This window comes from Eublepharis macularius, chromosome 13, assembly GCF_028583425.1.
Source record: "Eublepharis macularius isolate TG4126 chromosome 13, MPM_Emac_v1.0, whole genome shotgun sequence".
NCBI lineage: Eukaryota > Metazoa > Chordata > Lepidosauria > Squamata > Eublepharidae > Eublepharis > Eublepharis macularius.
In genome coordinates this window covers 70410129-70434718 of record NC_072802.1, presented here as the reverse complement: position 1 = coordinate 70434718, position 24590 = coordinate 70410129, and the positions used below count along the sequence as shown (strand labels likewise).

Below are 24590 nucleotides of genomic sequence, written 5' to 3'. Positions count from 1 at the left end.
TAGGGTTAAACATTTGTTACCATTACCTGTGAGATCTAATCCCCACCCCCCACCCCACACACACGTTTCTTCTTCAAGTACAGAGAGGGAGAATTGTGTGTCACCCTTAATTTTACATCTAAAGGTAAATGTTCCCCATCTTTTGGCAAGACAGATGGCTGACAGACAGATGTCTTTGGGCAATATTGCGATCTAGTACCTCCTTAGAGGATTTCTAAGGTGTGAGCTTTCAAGAATCAAAGCTCCCTTTGTCAGATATGAGGACTGGGAAAAGGAAGGAGTCCTTACAATCTAGGCAGAGGACAGGAGGGGTATTGTAAATTAGACTGTCAGGAAGCTAGTTATAGTACATGTTGTAATTAGTTTAATAGACCGTGGGTGCAAAGCCCAGAAAATTAGTATGTATAATGCGAGAAAAATATCTTTGTAGCTGATAGCCCATGGAAAACTGCAGAACATGTACACAAACAGGTCAAGATGGGTAGCCGTGTTGGTCTGTCTGTTGCAGTAGAAAAGAGCAAGAGTCCAGTAGCACCTATAAGACTAACACAATTTGAGGTAAGGTATGAGCTTTCGCAAACCACAGCTCACTTCAGATACAGATGGTCTCGCATTCTAGTTGTATCTGAAGAAGTGAGCTGTGACTCTCAAAAGCTCATACCCTACCACAAGTTTTGTTAGTCTTACAGGTGCTACTGAACTCTCTTTTCTGTATCTGAAGAAGTGAGCTGTGACTAGGGTTGCCAGCCTCCATGTAGTGGCTGGAGATCTCCCAGAATTACAACTGGTCTCCAGGCCAGAGATCAGTTCACCTTGAGAAAAGGGCTACTTTGGGGGGTGGACTCTACAGAATTATGCCATGCCAAGGTCCTTTTCCTCCTCAAAACCCACTTTCTCCAGATTTCACCCCCCAGATCTCCAGGAATTTCCCAACTTGGAGCTGGCAACCCTAGCTGTGACTCAGGAAAGCTCATACCCTCCCACAAATTTTGTTAGTCTTCTAGGTGCTACTGGACTCTTGCTCTTGCCACAAAAACAGAGACACTCTGTACGTGCTGAGGGGCACTCTTTTCTTCACACATCTTATGGCTGAGAACCCGCACACCGAAGAGAGTGAAGCTAATGTGTTCTAGAGCTTAAATTAAATCCTGGCCAGTACCCCCCTCCTCTTTCTCTGCCCCTCCCTTCCGTGTGTTTGCGCGCCTCTTTCCCGCCAAACCCCTCAGAGACTGAGGGGGAATCTATTTTTCTGCTTCCCAGAGGCGGAAGGATCCGCGGCCTCTCTGCAGCTCCAGCGCGGCGGAGCCAAGAGAGCGGCGGCGCGTGGCGGCCTCCTCAATCTTCCCGCTCTGGCCAGATAAAGAGTTCCCGCCCGCCGCTTCCTCCGGTATCCTTGCGCCGGGCCGGGCGGGAGGCGGCAGCCGGGCGAGGGAGGGGAGAGGCGGCCATTTTGTTCGGCGCTGCCGCCGCTGGGGCCGTGGGTGTTTCTGCTGCTCCTCCTTTGCTGAGGCGGCCGGGCGAGGGAAAGCGGCGGAGAAGCCGGGAAGGCGGGAGAGCGGGACGCCGGCTCGGGAGCGGGGGAGCCGCGGAGGTCCAGCGGGCGGGCTCGGCTCCCTCCCCTCCCCGGCCGCTGAGAGGCGATGGCGGATATTGACAAGCTCAACATCGACAGCATCATCCAACGGCTGCTGGAGGGTGAGGGGCGGCGGGGAGAGGGAGGCCTCTTCGGGGGGGGGGCGTTGAGGCGGGGGCGGGAGGATCCGCAGCATGGCCCATTTTAAATGGGCGCCCACAATTTTCGGCAGCGAGAACCCCCCCCCCCCCAAAATGTGTATGCCTTTTTACAATGGGGGTGGATGGTGGGCTATTGGGGGGGGGGGCTTAGGAGACTCTAAGCAGCGAGGGAAGACCTAAGGGGGCGAGGGGAAGAAAGCCCATCGGGGAGCCTGGGGGGGGGGGAGAGCGACATGTACGTGGATGCCTGGGGGAAATCCCACCCCCATGTATGGGCTTTTGGAAGAGGCAACGAAGACCCTGGGGGGGGAGGGTGTTGGCGGGCTCCGCAGGCTCTTAGGAGGGGGCTGCCTTGCGAGCATGAAAGGTCAAAGCTTGGGTCACATCATGAGAAGACAAGATTCTCTGGAAAAGTCAATCATGCCGGGAAAAGTGGAAGGCAGCAGGAAAAAAGGAAGACCCAAAACGAGATGGCTGGACTCAGTCAAAGAAGCCACGTCCCCCTGTTTGCAGGATCTGAGCAAGGGTAGGACGTTGTGGAGGTCTTTCCTCCATAGGGTCGCCATAGGTCGCACAGAACACAAAAGGTCAAAGCGGGATGGAGAGCTAGGTTTGCCCCCCCCCCTATTGGTTGGTGTGCGCAAAATAGAGGATGGGCTGGAGTGGCAGATGTTTAGGGGTGCCTCTTGATGGTTTGTGTCTTGGGTGATAAGGTTGTGGACCGGTGCTTGTGTTAGATGTGGGCCCATTTGTGCTGGTCCCCTGCGGAAAGGAAATGATTGGGAAGGTGATGGGTGAACAATATTTCGAGTCAGATTTGGGAGTTGGTGGCTTCTGACAAAGTGCCCCGGTGGGTGATGCGTGTTTGAATATGGTTAAGCGCAGAATCCACTGGCAGCTGCTTCAGTTAGCAAAGTGCCTTTTTGCTAATTCCATAAGAGGTTGGGGACTATGAGGCTTAAGGCAGCTTCAGTAAAAGGAAGGGGAAGAGGGTGAGGAGAAGGTGTTTGAGAAGGGTTGTGTGACAGGTCCCCTTTATCTGTATATTAGTAAAATCTGGCTGGGTTTCTAAAAGCCTCAATTGCCTTTAGGTACCTGGTTGGTAGGTGGGGGGTGAAGTGTCCATATCCAAGATGGAGGGTCTAGAGGTGCTTTGCTTGTGACTCCCAAGTGATCTTCCTTGCTTTCGTACCTAGTATATATTTTCTTATTTTGGGGTTGACATGAGAAATCCTAGGTTAAACATGCATAGAATAATTTCTACTTTTTTTTGTAGAAGAACATAAGCATGAAGAGACTAGGTTGGCCTCTCTTTAAATATTTTGCCCTCTCTTCTACAAAGGGAAATCTTCCTAAAGTCTTTCTTTAGCAAAAGAAAAGCTGTTGGTTATCTTCCCTCCTGACTCTGTGTGATTGCTGGCCTGGGGAATCATGAGGGTGTGAAAATGTTATTCTGCCTCCCGTGCCTGTCTATTATGGTTGTTATCTTTAAAAATAGGCTTCATTTCTCAGGCTGGGGTAAAGATTCGGCTTGCAAACAAATTATAGATTGAATCCAAGTATGACATCAATGTGAAGCTTTGATTACTCTAAAAAATGACATTAGGCTGCATTGGTGTCCTCCTAGCTGAATATATTTTCCTGTCCTGGTGCTCAGGTAGTGAGTTTATATTCAGTATGGTATGTTCCATAGATCTTGGATGGAGCTTCTCCCCACCCCACCAAGTTCTGCTTGCTGGAGGCAGGCCTTAGGATAAAGCTGCTTATTGACTGTGACTGGAGTGAAACATTGTGAAGCAATTGATGACAAATTCCCATTGCAAGCAAGATCACATTTATCTGGCGAAGGAGATTGTACTAATCAAGCGTTGTCTGAGTCCATACAGGACTTACACTTGAACAGCTCATTTGGGGAACTGGTGTGAAGCAATCAGCAACAATGTCTGCTCTTAAATACAAGCCATATTCCTTTGCTTTCTTCATTCTGATCTCCTTTTCCACTTTTATAAGATACTTTTGTAAAGCTTCTTTCTTTTGGCTTGCTAATTAATGAAAAGGGATGGGATTTGTGAATTCAGGATTGGTTAAAGCAGAATTAAAAATGAATTGGTTCCAGTGTCCTGCTTTTACTCCTCACCTATTTAATTGATACAATTTTAACAGATATTTTGTCCTTTGTCTGCATTACTTCAGTGGATTCAGTATAGATTGACTTAGAATGTTAAATTCCCTGCTAAATAAACTTTGACTTGGCTTTGCAGATGTAACTTTAGGGGACAAATGAGGCATGGACAAACACCTGTTAGAAGATAGTAGAATCTTATGGCAGTTTAATGCTATGCTTGTGTTCTTGTAAACTAAAATGATGTGCTGGGGGTCTTTTTAAAAGAGGTTTCACTTGGAATTGATGCTCTGTGCCTTTTACACCTTTAATCTATGTTGTTTATAGTCTGCCTTTCTCACTGAGACTCAAGGTGGATGACACAGTGTAAATCAATATGGTCTGCAGCTGGAACATATAATAAACAATATTACAGGGTATGGATTGCTGAAATTTGAAAGCAAGCATAAATCCAAATGCCGAGCTGAAGCATAATATGAGAATTTTGGCACACCATGTTTAATGACATGGAAACTACCAAGCAGGAGTATACTTACAGTAACAGGCCCTACAGAGTAATAGAATTTACAGTCCCTATGCCTTTACCAAAGAATCTCTCTGAACGATTTCCTTACAGAATGGCCCTAATGCCTGCCCTCCTGAATAGTTCATTTTTGCACAGTTCGTGGGAAGTCAGGAGAGTGGAAGTTTTCCTGACCTCTTTAGGCAGGTCATTCAGTAAAGCGAGGGATGCCACAGAGAATGCTCGTTTACGGGCAACTGTTGATTTTCTACATTTTCCCCCTTTGCAGGGTGGTACATGTGGAAAGCCCTATTGACCAGAGCAAATCTGCCATATTGGAGCATAGAGAAGTGGTCCTGCAGATATGAGTGACCAGGGCCATGACGTGCTTTGTATGAGAGAGATACACACGAACTGAGCCTGGTAATTGATGGGTAGCCAATGGAATGACCGCAGAACGGGAGTAATATGCATGTTCTGCCTAGTCCTTCATAATAACTAGCTGCAGCGTTCTGCACCAATTGCAGTCTCCAAGATGACTTTGAGGGGAGACCTGTGTAGACTGCATTACAGTAGTCTAGTCACAGTGTTACCATGGCGTGGATCCAGGTGGCCAGATCAGCCATGTCAAGGTAGGTAGCCATTTTGGGGGCTGGACTGAGTTGGAAGGAGGCCTTCTTTTACAGCTGCATTAACTTGTTTCTCTAGCAGCAGTGCTGAATCCAGTATAACCAATAGTCTCTTAACAGTCATAGAATCAGAATGCTAGAGTTGGAAGGGGCAACACAAACCATCTTGTCCACCCCCTTGCCCAGTGCAGGAACAGCTTAAAGCACCCCCGACAAGTGTTCGTCTAAGTGTTTGTCATCAGCTTGTTAATGCATTTGACGTTCAGAATCGTTCTCCAATTGCCATTATTTTGGGCACAATAAAATATATGGAGTAAGTTCCAGAGTCTATTTGCATGGGTGGGTTTGGCTCTATATTTCCTGTACTTAGCTGATGCTGAATGGCCTGAGAAGTTAAGGAGCATTTACTTGATGATCTGGACGGACCTTGGAGACAGAATTAAGTCTGTTGCATGGAATTCGATGGAATCCAATTCAGTAGCCCTTTGCAATAGTCTGTTTAACGCATTGATCTGAAAATACGGTCGCCCAGGCCTAGTACAAGTAGCACAGGTGTCCCCTCATCAGAGAGTCACATGGGATGTTGCTTTGACTGTTCATTTGCAGAGGAATGGAAGATTCCTGAGGTAGAGGAAGCAGTTACTGCTCTAGAATCTGGGCCTATTCCTGGATTTGGTGGATCTGCTGGCTAGCTACAAATTGAGACCTGAAGGAACGAAAAGGGGTTCATAACTGATCTGGACTTTTTAAAAGTCATCCTTGAGGGCTGAAGGCATAGCTCATTTGTTGTCCTTGGTTTTCACAAACTGATCCTTGAGGGCTTCCTCATAAAACAACTTCTCACCCTGAAATGAGACATGAGAGTGTATTTCTGGAAAACTGAATTGACATGTTAGTCCTTGATATCTGTAAGCTACTAAGACTCTTGCCATGGCCATGAAAGAAAATTTGCATCAAGGCTGGAAACAGCCAAGTAGGTTGTTGCCTTGTAGATTCTGAAAAGGGTATTTTGCAAATGTGAGGGAAGGGAGGGAGCCTGAAGCACACCCTCAAGCCAAAGAATGGAGGCCTTGGCTACTAGAGAGTTTGTAGCTGAGGCTAAGAGATGAGGCAGTATCCTCTTGAACGTCATCCAGTGTACTTCTACTGGTGAGGTTATCCGTCGAGAACTGTATAATTGTTCAAATTGACAAGACTTGAAAGTAAGCTCAAATCTCTAAGGAATCACCAAATCCAAAATCAACAGAAGTAGCTTTCAGAAAGATCACCGTTTGGACAAAGTGGTGGTGGTGGTGGGGGGGCTGCTTTGTGTGACTGGTCCAAGGCATTAGTTCATTTGTGGCTGAAATTGAGTGTGAATCCAGGCCACCCAGGTTCAAGTCTACTCCCTGTGACGAGCTGCAGTTTGCAGGGCTAGTTGTTTGTCCAGCAGTTGGCACTGCTAGTGCTAACCACAGTTTTGCATGTCTATGAAATCCTGCTAATGCTTGTTCAGTCCCAGGTCAGTGGATGTTGGGGCTGGCCCTTCCCTTGTCAACATAGATGGCAACAACCTTTAGTCGTATCTCCACGTGGGGCGTCACCTGAAGTTTGCCAAGTAGCAAAATACACTTTCTGCCTCCCCCGCCCCCCCCCCCCCCCCCCCCGCCTCAAACTTTAGTTGGTACTATTGTGGCTTGAGAATTCTCTTCACTTTAGTGTTCTGGACGGTTGCAGACTCAAAAAAAATCTGATGGCAGATTGTAAATAACAATTAGCCTTTTTTCCTGCGTCAGGTAAGGATTGGTTCCAGGTGAACAGATAGGAAAGCTTTACCAAGTCAGCTGTTTTCTTCATGGGTAGTGACTACAAGTACATGTGGGTGGACAGGCTAGCCATTTTATATGGGTTTAGCTGCACGGCTGTCCTCAAACCTCATGTTCTCAGCAACTCTAGGGTAAAACTAGATCACCCCGACAGTGACTTTTAATCTTGTAAGAGGAGGAAAAGCTTGGTGGTATATGTCAGCTAAAGCTATTTATAACAGCAAGATTATGATGTTGGTGAATTGTGGGTTCCCTATTTTGCTGTTGCCTAGGTGCACCCAAGGACAGCTCTTCCTGCAGGAGGGTTTTTATTCATAAGATCTGAAGAAAGACATAATTCTGCAGATATTTTCTGCCCACAGACTTCTCTTCTAGCAGTAGGTTTTATATGGTTTAAGGAGAAATCTGCTGTGTCTTGTGGTGCCTGTTCTGAAAGCTCGGGGGGTTGTAAATTTCCCCCCCCAAAATTATAGCATCTTGGTCAGTGTTTGCTACTTGTAACATGCTATAGCAGCTTTATGCTGAATCTGATTCTCTAAGTTTTCCTGTTTTTAAAACTTCAAGTTTATTTAAAGCTTAGCTGTTAACTAAACAGATCACAGTGCTAGTGTGCTATGAGAATGAACCTGGGTATGCAAAAGTAACTTTTTTGATTGTCAGATATTTACCAATATAGTCTGAAATATCTTTTAAAAATCTGCCATTTTCAGGTTCTGGAGAGAGCTTTTTCAGTGGAAAGCAATCACTGTACTGAACGATCACAGTATGGTAGTGTCTATCGTGTTTTCTTAATCTGCTTTAGAAGGCCAGCTAAACTTTATTTTGTAAAAAATTAGCTGGAGCACTCACCACAAACCAATACTGATGCTGTGCAAGAGGTCATCCATATGGAGGCCAGCCCTTGCCTATAAGATGTAAACCACGTATTAAATAGTGCATTTAGATATGTGTTGCATGTCCAACTTCCTTGTAGGAAATGTGTTTCTCGCAAGCACCGTTGTCTCTTTAGCTACATCTGTAAGTGGTAGAAAGGCCTAGCATTGACTCCTCAAGAGGGAGAAGTTATATGTACATGTGACTTGTATACATCCGTCAGTTATGTTATACAGAGTGAGTGCAGTGATAATCCATGTATAAAATGTATGATGATGACCTTTAACAGTATCAGCAACTGGAAGAAGGCTGCAGCGAGCAAAGGTGATTTGTTTTTACATGGTAGTTCCCCAAAACACTTTCTGCTGTATATATTTACCTATCCCATGACATCAGCAGATGCAATTTTATTTATCACATTTCATACTACATTTCTGTCAGTGCATTCAAATCATTTTACGGTCTGCAACAAGCTGTAAAACATGGTACAAGAGCAAAATAAGCATATTCAGGTATATCCAAAACAAGCATATCCAGCTCTCATATCACGGTTATATATGTTCAGGTGGACTGGCAGCTGTAGGAGTCAGTTCAAGGAGAGGAGGAGCCAAAAGAAGTCCCAGCCAATCCAATAAGGAGGACCTCACTGTTTCACATCCTTCTGATGCAGCAATGTGACCTTATTCAGTCACTCGTTTGCAAATTTTGGGTCAATAAAGGTACAGGACAGAGCTTTTTCTGCCACGATGCCCAACTGTTAGAACTTTCTGTCATGAAAAATCTATCGAGAAGCCTCTCTATACACTAGCAGGTAAAACCTTAATATATCCCTCAGATAAGTCTTTTATGTGGGAAGTTTAAGTTTCTACATATTTCTGATTTCATTCTTGCTATATTATGTTTATTTAAGTTTTAATTATTTTACTCTCTTTTTTATATTTGAATGTTTCATAGAAGAGCCAGTAATTTTTAAACAAACATAATAGGACCATTTCTAAGGAGATTTGTTTATTCCAAGGTTCTCTAAATAGTTGACCCCTAGTTAGCATGTACTATTGCTTTCCCGTCAAGAGTAAAACACATTCTTGCTGACCTCTTAAGTCGGTAAGTGGAAGAGACAAGGGGGTGAGTGTGGTCCATTTGCTTAGGATCCTAAGCAAGGTTCTGCATGCAGGAGCAGCTGTGCTGCTTGGTTAGGCCAAGAACAAATCTTACGTTAACACTGAATGAACAATCTGCAAAAGGTTTGTAAGCTCAATGGATATATATCTAAGTTTGATTTTATGAGATCTAGTTCTGGCTTGAAACTTGACAGTTACTTGTCGATGCCAGCTAGGAAAATAACATCCAACTACTCATTTGTGCATTGGAGGTATATTCAGCTTTTCTAGCACTATCAGCAGTATGTCTTCACCTTCAATTTGTAGCCTGGCAGAACTATTAATGCTAAACTGTGAAATAGAAATATCAAAGCATAACGGCAGAATCCAGCAATATAGTTATTTTTAGATCAAATATGTGAAGTAGCTGGCTTTTTGAATCAGAAATAGTATAATCCACAGCAATGGTACCAATTGATTCTTGACTGTATAAACTGGCTCAGAGGTCTGTGATTCCTTAACATCATAATTTAACACATAATATATTAAGAAGTGCTCGTTTACTTTCATCAGGTTAACTTACAGGTTCTCTGAATTTGATCTCTTCAGGTGGGCTTCAGTATTAGAGGACACTCCTTACTCTGTATCCGTCAGGGTTTTAGACAATTGCATCAAGCTGCAAAGTGTCCAACATTTCACCCCTTTGGGGGTGTAATGGACTGATTTATCCATGCCTCATTCAAGTTCTATAGATTTATATATCAAATTCTGAACAGCGTAGGGAGCTCCAGATAAGGCCTGAAAATGAAATTCTCTCTTGTAGAGAACTTGCCTCTTAGTACTGTTTAACCCTTCCCATCAAGGCATGCAGAGACTTCTTTTAGAGTTTAATTTTTTTCTTTATTGACATTCTAATTTTTTAATAGAGCAAGAAACTAAAATATATATAAAATGAAACCAGTAATTGAAGATACACACGCAATAAAAAGTAAATCAATTAAATCCATGAATGATTTTTATTTGTTTATTTGGTTTATACCCCACCCTCCCCACGAATGTGCTCAGGGCTGCTCACAATATCCATAAAGCACAATAAATTAATCATAAAACTATCAAATCAGTAACAATCCTAAGACAGTTGTTAAAATAGTCCAGGCGCCTTATCCATAGGCTACTTAAATGAACAGCCAGGAGTCTGCATTTAGGCCATACATGTGGGCATAAAATAAGATCATACTGAAATGCTTTGGATTGTCAATCAACATACATACAGATATTTCTCGCCTAATTCTTCATGAAATTTCCTTCATCGAAACCCTAATTTCTTGCTGGTCTTAGGTTTAGCTGATTCTTCAGATTTTCAATCGTGATACATTCCACCAAAGCCAAGCATGAAGTTACTGTGCAGCTGCATGATACAGATAAATGATACCAATCTTTTAAAAGTTGTCAAAAGCTTAGATGAGCAGATTGGTAGTGGTCCATACTAGTAACTAAAAAATCATTCACCAGCCTTTCTCCAACTAGTTTCAGTTGATGTATTGTCGAAGGCTTTCACGGCCGGAGAACGATGGTTGTTGTGGGTTTTCCGGGCTGTATTGCCGTGGTCTTGGCATTGTAGTTCCTGACGTTTCGCCAGCAGCTGTGGCTGGCATCTTCAGAGGTGTAGCACCAAAAGACAGAGATCTCTCACTGAGAGATCTCTGTCTTTTGGTGCTACACCTCTGAAGATGCCAGCCACAGCTGCTGGCGAAACGTCAGGAACTACAATGCCAAGACCACGGCAATACAACCCGGAAAACCCACAACAACCATAGTTTCAGTTGGTTGTCAAAAGATAAAAGGGACAGTTGTGTTTTACACAACCTGCTAACAAGTTCATACAAAGTTCAGTAGAACACACGTATATAACTAGAGCATATTGTGATATAACCCATATATCCTCTACAGGGTTGTCTCTTGTGTGTGGTCACTGTTCCAGGAGGCTGTTCTCTCTGCTCATGGCTAATCGGACCTTGCTGCTTGTGTGAAGGGTTAGAGTGAGTGCTAAAACCATGGTTGATGGCCTTATTCAGAATCATTTGTGAATAAAGTCTTGCCTTCATGCTTTTAATGGCCCTTTAAAATATTACTACTACCCATTGTGTCTAATAACTGGTAAAAGGCTTAATCTTTTCCCTGTCTGCAGTAGCTGTAAATGTGGCAGTGTGCCTCAGTTAATTGTTTAAAAGCAAAGGTTAAAAAACTTTAATTTTGTGCTGTTGACTTTTATAATGCAATCACCTTGGATCACATTATGTAAACTTGTGTGCTGTTACTAAATGCTTGGCATTTCAGGTTATTTGTTTGTGGCTTAGGAGGTGGCTTGGGGTGAATTGTTCTGTGGAAGACTAGTTTCATGCATAGTTACACAACAGTGGTGGGGAAAGACTGTGGTTTATGCTTCATTGCTTCTGCTGTGCATTTTTGCTGGATCCTCTGTCTCTTGGTACTGGTGATACCATAATTGATGCTAACACTACTGACGCTAGAGAATAATTGACACAGGGACTGCCCAGGCCTCAACCTCTGCCCTGTGGTTTATCTGCTGGTAATTGCCAACACATTTTTGATACTGAACAACAACAACAAATCTTCTTTAAGGATATAGACCTTGAGCCCTTCCAGGCTGCCAACACAGTTGCTTTCTGCTTGCCGTATGACATGAATGCACAGGGGGTAGCTAGACTGAAATATGCCAATGGAGCATGTCCCCTTTCTATACAACATGCTTAGATATATTGGGGAGGGTGCGGCATAAGCTAAGTTTGTTCCTGAACAATAAACATGATGAGCCAAAGGCTGTAGCTTTACATAAAATTTCAGAAATTAAAAGCATGCTATATACCACATAGTTGGCTTGAAAATCATGAGGCTTCCAGGGTTCTTCTGGCTTTGGCTTTTGAGGTCTAAAGGTGCCACAGAACTCCATGGCATCAGCTTCTGTTTCTGAGAGCATGTATGTAGACAACTCAATCAGCATATGGTTGGTTTCTTAGAATGGTATGCCTTGTGGAACCATAGCTCCCAGCTGACTGCGTGTGGGGAGCTGTCCACAGGCTTAGCTCAGGATGAGGCCATCATTGCATATTGCTGTAGCTGCCTGTTTGAGCCTCTCAACAGTGGTAATTCTCCATCTTGCCAGCCCATCAGGGAAAGTAGGGTCTTTAATCCCTACAGTATCTATTTGCGTAATGTATCTTTAAAAAGTTAACTTTTCAGGTGATGAGATTGGGATAAGCTATGAGACACCTAGATATATATCACACATGCATCTGACAGAGAGAACTGTGATTCTCCAAAGGTTATGCTACAGTAAAGTTGGTTAGTCTTAAAGGTGCTACTGGACTCTTTTCTATTTTGCGACTACAGACTAACATGGCTAACTCCTCTGGATCTAAGATAAATCACGGTTTCCTGCGAAACTGATGCCCTTGTTAGAGAAAATGTTGGGATAGAGCTGTGCTCAAAATGGTCATTCTTGCGTCTGTATTCCAGTGCGTATCGTCCTGCCAGCATAAAATATGTCATATGCTGGCACAGCCTGTCCTAAGTGCTTGTTTATTTTCTGGATCAGTAGATTTCAGGACTGATCCACAATTCTGATAAGAAGCAACCTTCTGGTTACTCCCTTATTGCGCTGCCCTGTATGTCTGTTTAAATTCTAATTCGATACACTGTTTCCTGAGCCTTTTATTATTTCTGTGGCAGGTTGCTCTTACCTACTCTGAGAACTGAGATTTTTTTAGATTTGGCTCTTTATGAACTGTAATTATTACACTCGTCGTAGTGATTCTAAATCTGCCTCCTCTGGTGTATGACAAACCTGAGCTAAATTTACAGATGGGCTATGTATGTTTGGAGATTGATGGTGAGGGCTTCTTGGCATTCCTGTGATTTGGCAGTAGGAAGTAAGTACTGATGTTTGAGTACTGAAGACCTTTAGTATCTCTAATACATGGGAATTCAAGGGGGTTTGGTGTTGCTGAAACCTGGGAAAGGTGGCAGAGCCGTATTATAGAGCAGTGGTCTTCAGCGTGTGAGTCAGGAGCCTCAGGTAGGTCAGAGAACCCTACTTGCTTGGTTGTGGGCCATTATAGAGCAGTCCCCTCACCCATCTTTTGGCAGGATCTGCTGCAAGTACATGTGCATAGAGAGCAAATGTGCCATGTCTCCTGCATCTCTTTGTACGCGTGCTGAGAGGAGCTGCAGTCTGGGAGAAAAGGTTGCTTGGTGAAGAAAATAATTCTGTGGCTTGTTCCTTGCAATGGTACACCACCTGGTGTTTGGCTTGAGTTTCCTGTCCCTAGTTCTCTTGGTCTGCTGTCTACACCATAACCTTGGCATTGAGGCAGTCATAACTCCAGCATTCCTCCTCCCCGTCACATGACTTCTATCCCTTTGGGGCAGTTTATTGTTCTGTGTTTCCTGGGCTTTGGTGAAGCTGAAGACCAATAGTGTACAATAACCAATCTTTCTATTTGCTGGTAAGGAGTATTAGACATAGGGGATGAAAATATTCTAGTGTTAAAAGCTTCCTGTTTAAGTCATTATAAGTGACCTGCCTTGCCCTTCAGTCATCTCTAAACATGCCATCCACGATTAACCATAAACATTCTGTTGTATGTCTTATTGATTTGGAACTCGGCCCTTAATCATTGGTTTTAAGCATTTGGTTTTAAATAAACACTTCTTTGTTTTCACAGTGAGAGGATCAAAACCGGGTAAAAATGTCCAGCTTCAAGAGAATGAAATAAGAGGATTATGCTTGAAATCACGAGAGATCTTCCTCAGCCAGCCCATTCTTTTGGAACTTGAAGCCCCACTTAAAATATGTGGTAAGCATTGTGCCTGGCAGTCTAGAGCTATGCTTTTCAGTGAACTGATAACCACTCGGCAAAACCTATTGGGTGGTATCTTCAGCTTATGCCATTTCCTCTGAAGATGGGAAACCCATCAAAACACGGCTGTGAAAACACTGCCAGTCTAGCCTGCAGAAATTGCTGCCTAAGGGCCAAACTACATCCACAAATACAATTTTGAAAGGAGTTGCTAGAAATAAGAGGGTGTCCCAGAAAGGGAGAAGCCAAATCTCAGACCAGTCGCAATGATGATCTTGGGAGACTGGTGCTGAGTCCATGTTGACATGGTAGAAAGCAAAGCAAACAGGAGGACCTCAAAGGTGACCGATTTCAAAATAACAAATTGAAAGGATGATTTTTATGAAAGAGGGGTGGGGGTCATATTGATGCCCTAATAAAACTTGTTTTTTTGGAGGAGGAACAGTCTGAAACAAAACTGCAAGTGAAATTCTCACTTGATGCCAACTTTGCTTTTAGGATTTGATTTATTGTGTTACTGATTTGACAGGTCACAAATAATAATCTGAAGTCTTGTGGCCGAGAGAGCTCTCTGGTGGAACTTACCAGAAAAGATGTCCTGCAAAAGATCTACTAAATAAATCAGGAAATGCTTATAGGAAATCTGCTGATTCTACTTAATTTTTAGAAAGCTGCTATTTCCTTTATTATACAAATCATATCTATTAGTATATGTTGTTGCTGTATCTGTTTTGCTTGGGCGAGGCAGATACATAAATGCCCTTCCCTCTCTCTCTGTTTTTTTAGGTGACATCCACGGGCAATATTATGACTTGCTTCGACTCTTTGAATATGGAGGCTTTCCACCAGAAAGCAACTATCTCTTCCTTGGTGACTATGTTGATAGAGGGAAGCAGTCTTTAGAAACCATTTGCCTATTACTGGCTTACAAGATAAAATATCCAGAGAATTTTTTCCTCCTCAGAGGGAACCATGAATGTGCCAGCATTAATAGAATTTATGGCTTCTATGATGAATGTGAGTACTTCTGGGGTGTCTTGGGGCCTGGGAAAGAACGATTAATGGCAAAATGTGTGCTTTCTATAAAAACTACAAACCCAATTCCAAGCCTCCAGCTTTGGAAGGAGGTGGGTATTAATGGTCATTCTGATTCTTGGCTGATTTTGGCAGGTGAGGGCAGCTTCGGTGTTTTTTCTGTGCACTCTTTGGAGTACAGAGGTGCACATTCAGTGGCTTATCTCTTCAGTCCCTGTCTAGTCTCCACATACTCACTGACCTCATATTTCTAAAATGTTCTGATAGTGTTTTGCAAATACGAAGCTGAGTTCTTCCTTCCTTATATAGCAGTTGCACATGATGAGATGTGTAATAGCTTGGGGGAGTGTGTGGTCTCTTTGCTTCCTGTTGCTTCACCTGTTTGAATTGGCTGCTGATCAGTTCTGGGTGTGTGTCATTATGAGATGTAAATCTCTGAATTCAAGATGACTTTGTTTCAGTTTTTAGTAAGAATTTGATCCAAGAGTTATATGTTTGCAATGGCTAAGGCTTGTGTTACTTGCATAAAGTTTGTGAAGAGCCCATTTAAGTCAACTGGCTTAAAAACTCATGTCACATACCATATGCTAATTTCAAGTTTCATATTGGCGTGGGGGATTAATTGTTTTCCACAGCTTTAGAGCTCAAGTGCAGCATTTTACTTTCGGAAGATATTTTTTAGGACCAATCTCTATGAACTCTGACTTGGGGGGAGGGGGTTCCAGGGGGTTAGCTGTGTTAGTCTTTAAAGTGCTGCAAGACTCCCACTTAGTTTTGTTCCAACAGACTAACAAGTTTTTATCTTGCTTGAACCTTCATCAGATGTATGTGTTGGGTCCTCACAAGTCAGGCATATGTCTGAGGTTATGAAGTAGAGTTGCAAACAGCAGGGTCAAAGGGCTATGAATTGCAGCAAGAACAAGGTGGGATGTAATTTGGCAAAAGCCCAAACATAATGAAGAAAAGCACAGGGACCATTCACAATAGTAGTAATTGGCGTTAACGCAATTTCTCTGTGTTTGCTAATATAGTTGACCTCTGAAAAATGCTATTGTACTGGATTGTATGGCCTATTATATCATTACTGAGCTGCTTTCTGAGATCTTGGATCAGTGAAAGAATTGCAAGCAAAGACCCTCATGAGCGGCTGTGGAATCCCCTATGGCCCTTAATGCCGAGTGATTAAACCACCACCAAATTACAGCACATTTCTTCTCACAGCCTTGCAGTATAAAGAAGACTGCAGTTGATTTTGTGGCACTTCTAAATGGTCAGAACTCCTGTAACACTCTGATCAGCTTCTTAAGGAAGTAACTGGTGTCTTGCCCAAACAATCTTGATAAGATGCTGTGCAGTATTGGACTTCTCCTTTGCGTTTTGTTCTCACCACCCACCCTGGTTAAGTTTGTGGTGGGTTCAACTTATTCTTGCTAGTGGCTGTTCATGCTTTTTTCCTCATAAGTAAATTGCAAAAAAAGTTCTCTTTGCGTTAAGAGGGGTTTGATGCTTTCATTTGAATACTTCATTGGCAACAATACATGTTTCAGTGAAATGGCAGTGCTTAAACAGATCTAAGGTATTAAACTGTAATGCCATGTCCAGGCTGAGGATCTGAGGACAGCAGTGATAGTTAGGAAGTTAATATGCTGCATTTTGCCTTTGATACGCTAAAAATTGGTTTCTTGCCTGCATGTTGGAAAGGAATGCTGTTAGGAACTTGAGAGCCCTCCTTTCTTGTTTGGCGTTGCTTCCAGCAGTGGCCAGCCCAAATAATCTCTGAAAAGTCTGCAGGAGCCTTCTTGTTGACCCCACCTCCTGGTATCCAGAGGTGTACTGCCTATGAAGATAGAAATTTTATTTAGCTCTCTTGGCAATTAGCCGTTGAAAGACATGTCCTCTACGATTTAAAAGAAACTGTTGGGGCATTGAGTTCTGTGAGACAGAACTACTTTTTAATCTGTTCTGGACCTACAACTAACCAGTTTGTTGGATATTACACAGCTTCAGGCATTATGTTCTTCCCTCTGAGGTTATTGCTGTGCCCTGTGCTTGGATTTTGCACAGTCAGATGGAGGACAGTTGATCTAAAGCTATGTCCTGTCAAAGCAAACAGTAGGGCAAGAGCTGGCCACCCTTTGCACTGTGACCTTCAGGCTGGATCATGGGGTGGGGGGGAAAGTTGTCCGTTCGTGGATTAAGATAAGAATCTGTGTTCCATATATGATCCAGCTGTGGTATGTGTGGGCCAAGAAGGGGTTGCTCAGCCGAAGGAAAATTCCCACTTAACTTCGAGGTTCCTGCTGCGACTGTCCCTGTGTGCCGCAGTATAAACGCAACATCTCTAGACAGGAGTTGGATCGTGAGGTCGCTGGTCTCGTGCCATACGCAGTTAAAACTCGCAGGCCAGGTTTTTTAATTCCGATAATGCTAGATCTAGGAGCAAGGCATGTTTCTTCTTTCCACTCTTGTTCCTATTTCCCTATTGTATTTTCCTATGCCCATGCTTAAGTACGTTCTCATAGAGAAATGTCTTCCTAGGTAAAAGAAGATACAATATAAAGCTGTGGAAAACCTTTACAGACTGCTTTAATTGCCTACCAATTGCAGCCATTGTGGATGAGAAAATATTTTGCTGTCATGGAGGTAAGTGGTTGTCCAGTTCCAAAGTGAGAGTGGCGTATGCTTTAGCACAAATGCTTTGGTTAAGCCTGCCTTTTCTGGGGGTTTCTGTGTACTGCAGTCTGCTTTAAGGCTCATAAGGGCAGGTGGGAGGCAGTTGAGAGCCAAGCTTCTAATCCAAAGCTGATGACCTTCCTTTCTTTTATCTCCCCCACCCGCCCCCCCCACCCGGGAGGGGATGAATTGTGCAGTGATTCTGGGAAATCGGGTCCTGCCCTGGACTTCCAGATTGAGACTGTTCATACAACTGCAATAACTGCAGGGCTTCAAAAAGGGTGTATGGATTGGGGCATAGGCTTTCCCCTCCTGAGGGCCTGGCATGGGCTCTTCCTTGCAGGAGCTAGACGTACCTTTGTCTTAGATGTTTGCCTACTGCGCAGTGGTAAACCTCATGTCTTGGCTGTACTATTTCAGGCTGCAGATAGGGGCTTGCATGACTGCATATACTGCCATGTACAAATTCCCTGCACGTAGAAAACCAAGGCTAGACCAAAGCCGCCTTTGCAAACATGCTGGTTTTCAGTTAGCAGGGAAGCCTTTTTGTGTGGCAGAGTATTCATTTCCTTCAGCTGTCACCTGCAGTTATGGCACGGTACGGCCCAAACACAAATTTGCCCCTTGGTGAGAACTAGGGCCTCTGTTGATCACATTTAATTTGGCAGCTGTCTGAATTCATCTATTGAAATTAGATGGTGTAAACTGGTAATCTTCGTCTTGCTTGTGGATAATTACTAGTTATCTGGACAGTTCCCAGTATCATGTTGTATAAATGCTTGTGTTCTAGTAACCTTGCATCTCCTGACCCATTTTAATTTTAATATTTGGTCTTGCCTTTCCTAGACTATAATCTAAGCAACTGCAATGTTCTTATATGAGCACAACATGCAGCTTCCTGTGCTGGAGGCATGGAGTGGGAGGGAACAGATGAAGAGGTGCAAGAGCAAACGATTAAAGCCTTCCAGAGCTGCATGGGGTCACTTTTTTTCTAATTTGGGGCAGCCACTTTAAACCAGCTAGATGTCCTAGTTCTGAGCAGCTAGACTGTCATGGTGCTGATCACCTCTGATGGACAGCTTGCTCTGGAGGTGGCAAGGAAGGGGGTTAAATGGAAGCCTGTAGGCTTCTGAATGCTCCTGATCCTCAGTGGTACTGAGAAAGGGTCTAAGCCCGTAAGGATTTGCCTATGCTGAGCCCAGCTGTACAGGATGAATTGTGAATTACAGTATCTTGTTGGGAGGAGGCTGTGTTATCGTCTTGGCCCCCCATACAAATCAGTCCATCTCAGATGTTGCCCTTCCCTTCCTTCCCCTGTTACTATAAACAGGAGTGGATGTTAGGGTTGAGGACCTGCCATCTCGGGGACTGTATATTTTATGGGTATTATGATTGTTTGAATGTATTGTGATTTTAAATTGTTTATTTTTGACAGAACCCACCCTGAGCCCGTTCACAGGGAGGGAGGGCTAAAAATTGAATGAATGAATGAATGAATGAATGATAATCTTGGACTCCTCTGAAATCATTGTGGGAACTAGTGCACAAAATTTTGCTTGCCCAGGCATCACTGGTGATCGCATGTGGCATGTCAGTAGTCTGAAAATCACTTGTCATAATTGTAAAAGCTTCCCTACTTGGTCATAAGAAGAGCCCTGATGGAACAGACAAAGGGGCTGTTGAGTCCAACAGTGGACCTCCATAATCTGTTTGTGTATCCCCAGCGTCTGGTAGTACTGCCTCTGAACATGGAGGTCCCATTTGGCTGACATGGCTAAGAGGTTTGATAGCTCTGTTTTCTATGAACAAGAACTCCTTTTTAAAGCCAGCTGTGCTAGTGGCTGTTGCCACAACTTGTGGCAATGTATTCCAGTTGTGCATTGTGTAAAGTAAATTTTTTCCTGTCCAGAAAGTGAAGGTTGAACGTCTTAATGGGGTGACCCTGTTCTAGCAGTAGGATGGGTGCTGTCTCTCTCCCTCTCACCCCCGCCCCCCATTCCATGCATAACTTAAGTCTGTGTCTTGTTCCTCTCAGCTTCTTACTAGACTACATATCCTCAAACACTTTGTTTCCTTCTAGGGAAGGTGCTCCAGCCTCTTTATTTGTTTGGTACATTAGATCAGTCCACTTTTTGCCTTTATTATCTACTCTTTACCAGAGTTTGTGCTGTTATTGTTTTCCCCGTTTTGGCCAGTGTTTACTATGGAAGGTTTTGTACCACATGTTTGACTCTGCTTATTAACTGCACCAGTATCCTCTAGCGCAGGCTTCAATCACTCCTGGTCTGTGGAATGTGTTCTCTGATCTTCTAGAATTGTGGTTTTATTCAACGTCCAGGATTCCGTTGAAAGTTTGACCGTGTCTTTCCCTCTCACATTGGGTTTAAGTGATCTCATTTTCGAGACCTCTCTCTGAGAATTAAATTTAAATATGATCATTTTGGGCTTCCAGGCCAATTCTCCATGTTCAGAACACTGCCCTCCCTGTTCCAGAGCGGTTTGTTCATGCTTGCAGCTGCATCTTAACAGATCCTGAGCTCCACTCCATGCTAGGTGACAGGTTGTCTCCCTTCTGGTCAGTTCCATGGTTATAATTTGCTTGCCTTGTATGTTCCAGGCAAGTGACAACTTAGAAGACTGAGCTAAACTTGCCAGTTGGTTGAAGCAGCCTGCTGACTCTTGAAGAATCTTGCATCCCCGTTCTATGTTACCTAAAGCTGGAGGGCAGAGAGGACACTGCCACTTTATTTATTTGATTAGATTTATATTCTGTTCTCCCCGCAAGGGGGATCAGTGGCAGCCGCTGCTTTGTTAAAGAGGCATTTGTCAGCTCTGCAGCCAGGCCCTGTCTCTAGCTCCTCTGGCTCAGGCTTGTGCCAGCCTACGTGCCTGCATGGGCCTGCAAATGTCCCTAAGTGTGAAGTACCGGGAAGAGAAACCGATCCTGCTGGTGCTTTGCCTTAGAGCCAAGCTACAAGTGACATTTTTCACGTGAAGGACACTTGATTGTTTTCGCAAGTTTTTCTTGGAACTGAAGTCCCTCTCCCTCGCCCCTTTTCCTTCTGTCCCCCTCTGTTAGAATCGCTGCCTGAAGAGCCAGAGAGAGCCTGCAGCAACAGCAGCTTTTGCAAATCGTTCCTCCAGTCACAAGCCTGCTCTCAATGATCTTTGGGGGCGGGCAGCTGCAACTTTCTCCCTTCCCTGGGCGTCCTGCTCAGCTTCACTGACATGTCAGCTTTCTCCAGAGCAGCTCTCTGGGAGCAAGACGATTTGCAAAAGCTGCTGCCGCCGCTGGCTTTCTCTGGCTCTTCAGACAGCAATTCTAACAGTGAGGGGAAGGAACAGAAGGAAAAGGGGCAGGGGAGAGGGACTTCAGGTCCCAGAAAAACTTGCGAAAACGATCAAGTGTCCTTCACGTGAAAAATGTCACTTGTAGCTTGGCTCTTAGTCTTTGGCATGGCGGTCTGGTCTTGAAACCTTGCTCAGTCAGGATAGCTGCTGCTTCCCTCTTAAAGGAGCATATGTGAAGCTACAGGTTGGCATGAATCCTTCACAGTTTCCATACTACTTCAGAATAATGTGCTGTTTATTGCCCATGTAAAGTATCTGAACAAAATGTCAATGGGCACCTTTTCAATCTCTCAACAGGCTTATCTCCAGATCTCCAATCAATGGAGCAGATTCGACGAATTATGCGCCCCACAGATGTGCCAGATCAGGGCCTCCTTTGTGATCTGCTGTGGTCTGACCCTGACAAGGATGTCTTGGGATGGGGTGAAAATGACAGAGGCGTCTCTTTCACATTTGGTGCTGAAGTGGTGGCAAAGTTCCTTCACAAACATGACCTGGATCTTATATGTAGAGCTCACCAGGTAGTCCATCTATTGAGAAATGCCCTGTAGAAGGTCCGCAGCACAGGGAGTGGAGCTGTTTCCTGTGACTTGCTTGGGTTGGAACATCTTTTGCCTTTAGTAACTTTAGCATATACGCTTCTGGCCTTGGTATCTTGAATTGTGTATCAAACCTGTTGACAGTTTAGAAAGTGTGTAAGTTTGAAAGCCAGCGTAATGGTGGTGGCCAAGAGGCCTGGGTTCAAATGCTTGCTCAGCCATAGAGCTTTCCGTGCAGACTAGAAAGGGCTTCCCTCTAGTGTGTTCAGTGGTTCGTATATGTGTCCCTCTTACAAGCTGCCTGAAGATATTTTAGTATTTGTCATTTATAATCTGCCTTTCTCATTGAAACTCAAGGTGGATTATATAGTGCAAGTCAATAGGATCCCCAGCTAGGACATTCAGTGAACAATACAATCGGTTATGGGTTGCAGAAATGAGAACACAAGAATAAATCCAAATGGAGAATAAACACAGCTGAAACAAAGCATAAGTAATTAAATATGACAACGTGGGCACTACCCAGTAGAGAGGTACTTAGAGCAACAGACAGTATACAGTGGTATAGTCTGCAGTCCCTGTACCTTTGTAGAAAAGCCCCCCTGAATAATTCGGTTTTGCTTAGGTTGCAGAAAGCCCGGAGAGCGGGGGCTTTCCTGACCCTTTCAGGCAGGCCGTTCCATAAGGTGAGGCCCACTAAAGCGAATGCATGAGTTTGGGCAGCAGTTGATTTTGCCCATTTTCAGGGTGATGCCTGCAGAAGATTCTGTTCAGATGAGCAAAGCTGCCATGGTGGAGCATCAGGAAAGAGGCCGCCCTGCAGACCGAGGCCATGAACAGCCTAAGGCTGTGAAGGGTTTTGCAAGTGATAGCCAAAACCTTGCACTGAGCCCGGTAACTGATGGGTAGCCAATGGAGTGACTGCAGAATGGGAGTAATATGCCTGCTCCTGCTAGCTCCTGGCAATAATCGAGCTGCAGTGTTCCGCATCAGTTGGAGTCTCCAAGTTGACTTTGAAGGAAGACCCATGTAGAGTGCATTACAGTAGTCCAGTGTCAGCGTTACTGAGGCATGGATCCATGTGGCCAGAGCAGCTGTGTCATGGTAGAGGCCCATCTTCCACGCTAGCCTGAGTTGGGTGAAGGCCTTTTTTGCAGCTGCATTAACTTGCTTTTCTAGCAGCAATGCTGGATCCAGTATAACCCCTAGGCTCTTAAGTCTGCCATGAACAACTGTAGCCTGAAGTGACTAACCCTGAATGGCCTGTTGAAAGCCCTGTGATAAATATGACAGGTGAGATTTGAACCAGAGGCCTCTTAGCTCTGACAGTAAAACATTTCTTCAGAAAAAAAGCTTGAGGATGAATGAAAGGAGGCTTATAAAGCACTTTACACAGTTGAAATAATGGTCATTGGTTGTTGCTGCTTCCTGTTCTTCTATCCCTCCCCCCCCTTCAAAAAAACCTAACAGAATCTTTTTGCTTTAAAGGTGGTTGAAGATGGGTACGAGTTCTTTGCTAAAAGGCAACTGGTGACTCTGTTTTCTGCCCCCAATTACTGTGGGGAGTTTGACAACGCAGGCGCCATGATGAGTGTGGATGAGACGCTGATGTGTTCCTTTCAGGTATGAGATAGCCGAGGGTTGCAGTTTATCATTGTAAGCCACTTCGGCATGCAGGTTGTGCGTGATTTAAATGCATCTGGGAGCTGCCACATCTCTCAGGTACTTGCTTTGCTGTCTGCCTGTTTCGCCATGCTTGCTGGGTGTGCCCTTGCTAAATGAGAGTTTTTGGGTTTTGTTGTTCCAGATCTTGAAGCCTGCTGAGAAGAAGAAGCCCAATGCTAGCCGACCCGTAACGCCACCCAGGGGTATGATCACAAAACAAGCAAAGAAATAATTATCTTGGCACTGCCTAGTTGGGACTTGTATCATAGTATATAATCTCCATTTTTTAAAAAAAATACGGTAACTTGTATCGGTCAGCTTGCTAAGACTAGATTAAAGTGTTTGTGTTTTTGTTTTTTCATTTTTGATGGATGGCATTTGCTGGTTGTAACAGCAAATGAGACTTTCTCCCTTCTCAAGAAGAGTTTTAAGAATTCTGTATTCCTTTGGCGAGAGCCTCCCTTTCCCACCCACCCCTTCCTTGTTGGTGTTCCAGCTGTACACTCCACAGCAACGTCTCCTGTCATTCCGGGCATTGTACAACTGACTCCTTTGAACCTGCACACACCGGGTGGGGTGTGAGCCCTGCGTTTCTTTTAGGACCTAAAGAGGTACTAGCGTGCTACAGAGCTAGGAAACTTGTTACTGTCAAACTACATACTGTTTATCCAAACCACTGTGAACGTCTTTAAAACAGTTTTAAAAAAAATAAAGGGATTGCTTTTTTTTTCTTGTCACGTACACACGAGTGACGTTGTTGCTCTCAGCGTTTCTGAAACCATCCTCGACCTTTGCCAGTATCGCTGGTATGTGTACATACATTTTAATTCAAGCACACTTTCCCTTCCATATACTTCAAAAGATATCTGAAGCCATTATTTTAAAGGTTTGTTTGTCTCTTCATGAAGCCAAAGCATGAAGGAAACTTGGCGGCCTGGAGCAGAGATGCATTGGTGGTGTCTAAGTCAGGTTTTTTCCCCTTGCAGATCAAAGGAAGACTTGAACTAGGAAAAAGTAATGTTCTGTATCAACGGGGGTGCAGGATTAAAGCATTTTGATACACTTCCTGTGTTCAGTGTTGAAGCTTGCTACTGTAGCCAGTTCAGAAAGCGGGAACCTGTGGAGAGCTGCTCAGAGACTTGCCTGAGAATTAGAATACATTAGGGGTTGTGTGTGTTTTTTTTGTTTCGTTTTCTCTTGTGCACCCGAAGACTTGCTCAACAAAGCTTAGAAAACAGCCAGCTGCAACAGTGAACACTGTTCACCTGTTCCTGTGATCTCACACAGTATCTTGGTTTTTTAAAACTGTAATCTTTTTTGAACAGATGACAGTGTACAATACATTGTGGTAAATGCTTATTAAATGAACTTGTTAAATCTTCTCAGTCTCAGTTTTATCAGCACCTCGCCTGTGCAGAGAGGAATGCGGCCCTTAAACGGACAGTTGCTCCCGCAGTGTCTCGCGTGCAATTTTCATTAGACCTGCCCTCTTTCCAGTAATGCTCATCAGGAAAGAGTTAGGACAGGAGGAGAGCGACTCAGAAGTCAAGTCTGTTTTGCTGACACGTTCCTCTAAACAGTTGCTGAGGTGACTGTTGATCCAGCGTTTCAAGGGAGAGTAGCCCCTCCAGCAGACTGGACAAGCTTTCTCAGAGGGGACACTGGTATGGTCAACTGTGTTC

General features: G+C 44.1%; 1 protein-coding gene across 1 annotated transcript; it reads left to right on the top strand.

The window, feature by feature from the left end:
• Positions 1–1414: 1414 nt before the first annotated feature.
• On the top strand, positions 1415–24289 carry PPP1CC (protein phosphatase 1 catalytic subunit gamma). The gene is made up of 7 exons (XM_054996662.1): positions 1415–1695; positions 13511–13642; positions 14432–14662; positions 17219–17323; positions 21002–21225; positions 22732–22866; positions 23051–24289. Exons 1-7 carry the CDS (start codon positions 1641–1643, stop codon positions 23138–23140), a joined length of 972 nt encoding a protein of 323 aa, XP_054852637.1. The 5' UTR covers positions 1415–1640; the 3' UTR covers positions 23141–24289.
• The last annotated feature ends 301 nt before the right edge of the window (positions 24290–24590 follow it).

Bases quoted from the DNA above. Each gene is read 5' to 3' on its own strand.
- PPP1CC (XM_054996662.1), top strand. From the start codon at position 1,641: ATGGCGGATATTGACAAGCTCAACATCGACAGCATCATCCAACGGCTG. The intron at 1,696-13,510 runs GTGAGGGGCGGC...TTGTTTTCACAG, and splicing joins CATCCAACGGCTGCTGGAGG to TGAGAGGATCAAAACCGGGT. The intron at 14,663-17,218 runs GTGAGTACTTCT...ATGTCTTCCTAG, and splicing joins TTATGGCTTCTATGATGAAT to GTAAAAGAAGATACAATATA.